Consider the following 7,346-nt stretch of genomic DNA (forward strand, 5'->3'; position numbering starts at 1 on the left):
GTAACGGCTTTGCCATGGGTGTAGTGAAGGAGACCGGTTGGGTGAGTCTTCTCGTACTGGAGTTGTGACGGCCTTCAGGTGTCTTGAAATAGGTTGGTTTTCTTCAAGATAAATTCAAATTTAAAGTCAATAAACATCTCCCGCTCTTATGAAGAGATCCCACGACAAATTTTGTTGATAAAAAAACTTGATTTCAGTCTATTACAATATTTTTGGGTGATAAGAGTAGACAGAGGGTCATCCAACTTGACTTAGGAAAGATATCTGAATTCAGACCTGTCAATGTTCAATCCAGACCTATCCAATGCTTTTTTGTGAAGTCCAATGATTATAAGTATGCCCAGAGAAAGAGATCACTCTGGAAAGATACAGACAAAATATGTTTTTAGAGGCTTTTGAAATACAAAATGTTTCAATTCAAGATAAAAGTTAAAAGCAGCTGATGTTTAACAACTTCAGCAATAAAATAAATGAACAATATCCACTTTTGGTTCGTTTCAACCCACATCTTTTTAGGTAAGTGGAAAGACTAGTACAACAGCAAGTAGCCGGTACGGAATACCAGCACAAGTAACCTTCCAAGATTACAAAGACTACTTCAATTTGTTACAGAGAGCCCTGAGAGCCTGTCATGGTTCATCACTGCCTTTATCTTCAGCAACTCCAAGCCTTCCCTTCATAGCTAATAACAAAAGAAATGCAAATCCTGAGACCCTTTCATTTTTCTTGAGAAGATTCATTTTAAATTTCTAACTATATGATGATCTTCTTGGTCATAAATAATCAAACTTAGCAACTATTCCATCTAAAGAGAATACCCTTTAGAACCATAAAGTTTATGCTGTGTTGCATGGAGGATCAATTATGTAAAAAGTGGAATTACAGTGCAAAACATGGACAAGCAACTGCACACTTCAAAGAGATGTAAGGTTAAAGAGGGGCTAAATATAATTCCAGAAAGCCTTAAATTCCAGTCTTATTAACAGGAGCCATTCATGATTTGCAACTGGAGAATGATGTGTCCAACCAGCCTGCAGCTTTAGCCCGCTCAACATAATGGGCATATTGTTGTTCAGCATCTGGCACATCCAAAGCCAAGTCTTCAAGTGATTCTGCTAGTCTGCCAAAACCCTTCATCATCTGATTTGGAGTAATTACTCCTACACTGAAACACTCACTCAGCAAACCCCAGAGTCTTTCATTCTTCTTCTCCATCACTGTTACCATTGCCTTCTTGACTACCTCATGGTGGAAAAAAGGCATACCAAGCTCTCTTATGCAACGAAAAGCTTCCCGTACATCACCACCAGAGTCATACTCCTCTAACAGTTTTGCAATCTTGTCCTTGATATCCTCAATTGCCCATCCAGGCTTGCTGCTACCCCCACCTCCCCAACACCTCAAGATACGCTCACCAGAAAGGCGAGCTCGTAGCAATGACCGTGCCATTTGTAACACTTTGCTCCCGATTGAGTCATGCCCCACACACTGGCTTCCAATCTCCTCCAAATGGTTCGGAGCCAGGACTTCATCCACTACTGCTCTTGCTAAGAACATAGCAAGATCCTCAACAACAACTGGGTTATCCAATGCAGTGTCATCTGCAGACTCAACTAACATTACAAAACCACTTACAATATCATCCACTGGAAAGCACAGAGAAGTAAGCAAGACAGAAGCCATTTCTTTCTCCCTATTCTTCCGATCCATTGCCAGAGTAATCAGCTTCTTCACAAAAATAGCATTCAACTCAGCAGAGGAAGTATTATTCTCTGATTCAAGACTACTAATTACTTCCCAAATATCACCTGACAAGAAATACTCCTTGATAATAGATTGAGCCTTCGTCCTGAAAATTTGTGCAGCATTATCTTCTATTGGTTTTGGTGACTGGGATGAGAAAGGCTTCAGAGATGAAGCACATACCCAGCCCTCTGAAGCTGCCTTTGAAATCAAGGACTGCAACAGCTCTCTTGCACTTGGAATATCAAGTGATAAGTCATCAACAGTATCTATTAGCCGATCAAATCCTTTTGATATTTGGCTCAAATTAATAACACCTTCTTCAGCAACTTCCTTCAATAGATCAAGAAGCAGGCCTTCTGCAGGCCGTCTCTCCATTGCCATTACAAGGGCTCTCTTAACTATCTCATGGTGGAAAAAGGGCACTTTCAAATCCTTGATGCACCTGCAAGCCTCCAATTTATCACCACTTACTACATACTCTAGCAGAAAATTGTTTATCCTTGCCTTCACTTCTTCAACTGTTTTACATTTGCTGCCTCCCCATCTGCGCTCAATGATCTCAGCATGCAGTGGGGCTGATAAGTAGCCCTTCTTAGCCCTCTTGATGACTTCAATCCCTTTTGAATCTGCGGATAAACAGTCCAATTGCTTAGATAGAAATGCAGGAGGAAGTATGTCATCTACCACAGCACGAGCTATGAACAAACCAAGAACGTCTACTGTGTCAGGTATATCTACAACTAAATCATCTGCGGATTCAACCAATTTATGAAATCCTTCATAAAATTGTGGAGGATCGATAACATCAGCATAAAGTGTGGATAACAGAATGGCAGCCATTTCTTTCTCTTTGTCATGCCTATCCATGGCCATGGAGACAAGCTTCTTAACAAAATAATAGTTGTAGCTTGGCATGTCAAGTTCTCTTAATTCATCTGCAGTTGACATGACATCATCATTGTCGAAGTATTCCTCCACTATTATTGTAGCCTTCTTTTTGAACTCCTCGAAAGCTTTTGCTGATTTGATTCTGTCTAATTGGTTGATTTCCTACGACCAAATAGTTACTCAAATATGAGATGAACATAACCACAAGCATTGATAGGCATGACTCAAAAAATGAACAGAAAAGAAATGGGCTTTCCAGGTCTTGTTAAGATGTTCTTGTGCATAGCAGGGTATTCACATACAAGAACCACAAACAGGGGCATGAAGAGAGAGAGAGATAGGGATTTCAAGTGGTTACTAGATACCTCATTACTATCATAATTTGGATCATTTGGATCCAGTTGATAGCCATCTTCTGCATCAAGTAACCCACCCCACGTTCCTTTTCCACCAGAGCCACCTGCACAGATAATAAGATCTATTCTTTTAAGCAAGAAATGAAAGCACCAATCTTCTTGTTTCAATCTATAGGAACTAAAGAAAGATCCAGTTCAAGGACAAGGCTGCACTGCCAGATCCATGCTCCTCTTTAATTGATTTGAGATTAATATGCAAAGAGATATAGAGACAGGTGCGTATAAACAACATCATGAAAACAAATTACAGATCAGTCTGGTGGGATTAAAGTGAGAATCAAGATTCCTTGACCAGCTCAAAACATACTAGGTTTTATTTAGGGGGAGAAAATGAGACGATGGTGATAGTGAACAACCTTGTGAAGATCTTTGAGATCATATCAAAATAATTATAGTGAGTGCATGAACAAACCTTTTTTAGGGCGCCCATCTCTTCCAGAATGTGAATGCCTATCAAGCTTGATTGGACTCCCCTTTCCAGGGATATATTTTCCATGATGAGCTTTGGAGGGCCTTGGAGACTTTGCAGAAGCAGAGGGAATATCCACACCCCCTGGATCAGATTGGAGCAGTTCCCCTTTCTCCTCTGGCAGAATCTCATTGTTGAACTCCATCATACATGAAAATGAACACCAATATGAGCTTACTGGTTCTGAAAGACTACATCAAATACCATTCTTCAGTGACAACTAATCAACCCTTTACACTCAGACGCTTTTAGAGACATTTCTACATCCGCAATGTTTGCACTCGAAGATGTTTCAATCCTCTCAACCCCTTTTTTATGCCTGCGAAACTGTTCTTTGAAATGTATGGAACCGTTTGCTCTGTAGATCCTGATTGAAATTTAGAAACTCAATATAAGATACCCAACAAAATCTTTAAATACAAACCATATGACACAATTAGAATTTTAACTGAATTGCAATTCAATAATTAATAAACAATAAACAATTCCAAGTACATTCACTATGTAGAACAAATAATGGAAATTATCAACTAAAGTGTATGAAAACAGAGCAGCAGAGAAGCATCTTGTTATATCAGGGACTTGCACTGTAGAACAGTCATAAATAAGACTAAATTCAATCTTAGAACAAAATTATTTATCATAAAAGGCAGGAGGGATCTTCTCAATCGTTATAGTTTATCACGAAAAAACTAAAAGACTGCAGAATTGATCTATAAAGATAACCACTTAAGTAGAAATTGAATCACAGTTTAAGAAAAGAAGATATCCAGATTGAGAAACCTCTTGAAATGGAGAGAATGGATGGCTTGGCTTGCCTTCTGAGAAATGGAACTTCAAAATGAAAGAGGAAAAAGGAGACAGGATATACAGAGATTAAGAGTAGTAAAGGAATACGTGCCATCTGGAGATGCAGACATATTTAGGTAAGAAATGCAGAATTATCGAACAAAAAATGAGAACTAAGAGGGGAGAGAGAGAGAGAGAGAGAGAGAGAGAGGGGTAGGGCTTCCCTCTGAAATTTCCAAACTGAAAGCCCGGGAAACCCGTTGGTCAAGCAACAGTATATCCCAATGGTACGGTTGTTTGCACACGTGAACCGTATACTAACCATATAAATTGTAACGTACACGTGGAAGCTACTCCGGACTCCTCTGTCCTTATGTACAGGTGTATTAACTGAATCAACTCCTTGTGCATGAACGCTTCACGTACGGTTTCATAATGACACATGTCCTTTCGTTTCTTTGAATGTCCCTCCATATTGCTGTTAGAGAGTCTTAAGAGGACCATCAACTGCCTAGTGTAGATGGTGAGCTGTGGCTTCATGCCCATGCTCACCAGGAGGTCTCGAGTTCGAGTCTCTTGACTGGTATCTTCCCCCTTCCCTACAAAAAAGGAAATGTGTTCACCTACAAAGAGCTAACTGGAACTTGAATATTAACTATCTTGGTCTTTTAGGCCAAGCCCAAGGCCTCAACCCAGGCTGGGCAAAGTCGAGGGTTTGTTAGGCCTTGGTAGGGCTGGACTGGGCCTTGGCTGAGTTAAAGATCTTAGGATTAGGCTAACGTTAGTGCAAGCCCGGCCCATATTTTGATTCTTATTGTGGTAATTCTAAGATAGACAGTTTTCTGTCATTCATGGGTTTTGGGTCTCGGAAGGAACTTCTAGAAGAGGGGGATTCAAATATTCGTATTCAGGGCAGGTTATTACAATATATTAGTGGTGAGATTTCCTTGTAAACAATCAGCCCAAACAGGTTGGACCAACAAGAACTGACTAAAAAACAGGAAACGATCCAATGGCTTTATTGGTCGTGTTCGGTTTTGGGTTTTTAGAAACCGGTACAAAATCAAAACCAAATCCAAATTAGACGACAATTAAGATTGCCAGAAAACAAAAAAAAATGAGAAATTTATTTATTTTTTATTTATGAAAAAATGAATACGAAGTAATAGTAGACCAATAAGAGCCACTTAAGAAAATCCAAATAAGAAATAAGAATCAGTAATCGAACAAAACCTTAATGGTTCAGCTTCAGTATGACCCAGTACATGCATAAAATAGAATTGATTGATCGAAAATTGGACCGAATAAACCAATTGGTAATCACCCAGCCCAGCCCAACCCAACCTGTAAAGGAAAAAGACTTTATGGCATTTAGTCCCACATCGTTTTGGGGAGAAGAATGAAAAGGAGAGAAAGCTCTATATAATGAGGTGGTCTACAAAGTGATCATTCACGCAGCCGTGTGGTAAGCACAGAGCGAACTATTCTTTCGCCTTTTACTAAAGAATACCGTGTGCTTGCCACTTATAAACGGCATACGCCAATTTTTGAAGGGTCTCTTTCTATAGACTGAGACCCTATAAATCTATAAATCTAAAGGTTTGATTTGTTTCTTCTAATTTCAATACCCCTTTATACAAAATGTACTTTCAATTAATTTCAAAGTAGGATGCGTGAGGGTTTCCAATTAAATTCTCCTTAGGATGTATGAGGTGCGTTGTTTTCAAAACGTAGGATCGGTGCAATTGAATCACATTCTCACTTGGAGGCCAACAAGAATAAAGTACTCACCTTTCATATTCGATTCGTGGCCGTATTCATTAATGGAATTTGTACTCTATAAATCCAATACTACCCCTGTTTAGAGAGTCTTTGGAGTCAGAGAATGAACACTCACTGCTCCTGAACAAGATGCTTTCTTAACTTCCTACCTTGGAGTTGGGGGCTGATTGAGAGCTGTCTTGTTTTTTTACATGTCCTAAATATGGTTTTTAAACTCGGAATTTAGGGGTTAAATTGATTCTACCGATTCTGATCTAATCTAAATACTATTTCCTCCAAATTCCTTCGGTCTGGAGACCGTTGTTGGATGTGGAAACTATTTCATAAAGTAAATTGAAAAAAGTGGGTTCTACCAATGCCTCGGTAATCCAAGGACTTTTCAAAAGAAATGCAAAGATTGCAATACCAAGAACAAGAAAAAGAAATAATCAAATTAATTTTCTCTCCAGATACATCTTTGGTAAAATGAAGGACTGCAGAGATCTTCAATTTGACTAAGAACATGGTGTTGTTGAAGAGTAACGTCAACAAGTTCTTTTTAGGAAAAGAACAGCAGCCATTTATAATTACCCTACTCCTAAGATAACAGAACATAACAAATAAAAGATAAAGATAAATTACAAATTGTTTGATTGATTTGTGGATCCCTTCTTCATCACCATCATCACTTATATAGTTGTAGCTGGCAATCCCTTGTAGGCATTAGGTGGTTAAGTAACTTCCAATCTCCATCACTTCACATTTGAATTTAAATTTGAACACTTGTAGGTGGTTACGTAACTGCACATAACCTCTTTCACCATCTTCCCACTTTGCTGTTCAAATTTCAAAAAGGAACCCATTATGGCACATGCAATGCACGGCCTTGAAGTATGCATGGTTTTTTGATCATTGATCGTTTTTCTGATCGTTTTCGGTCATGATCGTTGTCTAATCGTTTTCAATCATTGATCGTTTTTCCGATCACTAATTAACATAATAGTCTTGACTGAAATAGCTTTTGGTCTATTTCTCTATTGATCGAAATAGACCGAAAATGGGGTGCAAACAAATACCCAATCAGAATTGGTCCCAAAAATCCTAGAATTGGCCCCCTAGATATAAAAAGCCAACGATCTGGTCCCCAGACCCCTAGAATCAACCACTTTGGAGCATCTAGAATCAAGATAGGTTACTGCCAATTCCGATCATAATCGGCCAATCTTATTGATTCTATTCCTATTTTTTTGTAACAATGGTTCTAAAACTTGGATACG

General features: G+C 38.9%; 1 protein-coding gene and 1 non-coding gene across 3 annotated transcripts; one reads left to right on the top strand and one right to left on the bottom strand.

Moving 5' to 3' along the window:
• Positions 1-482: 482 nt before the first annotated feature.
• Positions 483-3,904, bottom strand: LOC122671780 (MA3 DOMAIN-CONTAINING TRANSLATION REGULATORY FACTOR 2-like). Of its 2 annotated transcripts, XM_043869221.1 has the most exons (4): positions 3,806-3,879; positions 3,463-3,707; positions 3,000-3,094; positions 483-2,796 (listed from the first exon to the last, which is right to left on the bottom strand). In XM_043869221.1, the coding sequence occupies exons 2-4, from the start codon at positions 3,665-3,667 to the stop codon at positions 994-996; spliced, it is 2,103 nt and encodes a 700-aa protein (XP_043725156.1). In that variant the 5' UTR covers positions 3,668-3,707; positions 3,806-3,879; the 3' UTR covers positions 483-993. The 2 variants fall into 2 exon arrangements, with proteins under 2 accessions (XP_043725156.1, XP_043725148.1); XM_043869213.1 differs by having other exon boundaries at positions 3,463-3,904.
• A 1,860-nt stretch (positions 3,905-5,764) lies between these two features.
• On the top strand, positions 5,765-5,879 carry LOC122649298. The gene has a single exon (XR_006331261.1). It is a non-coding gene; the product is annotated as a U5 spliceosomal RNA (small nuclear RNA).
• Positions 5,880-7,346: the final 1,467 nt, after the last annotated feature.

The sequence above is a fragment of the Telopea speciosissima genome, chromosome 1 (genome assembly GCF_018873765.1).
Source record: "Telopea speciosissima isolate NSW1024214 ecotype Mountain lineage chromosome 1, Tspe_v1, whole genome shotgun sequence".
In the NCBI taxonomy this organism is placed as follows: domain Eukaryota; kingdom Viridiplantae; phylum Streptophyta; class Magnoliopsida; order Proteales; family Proteaceae; genus Telopea; species Telopea speciosissima.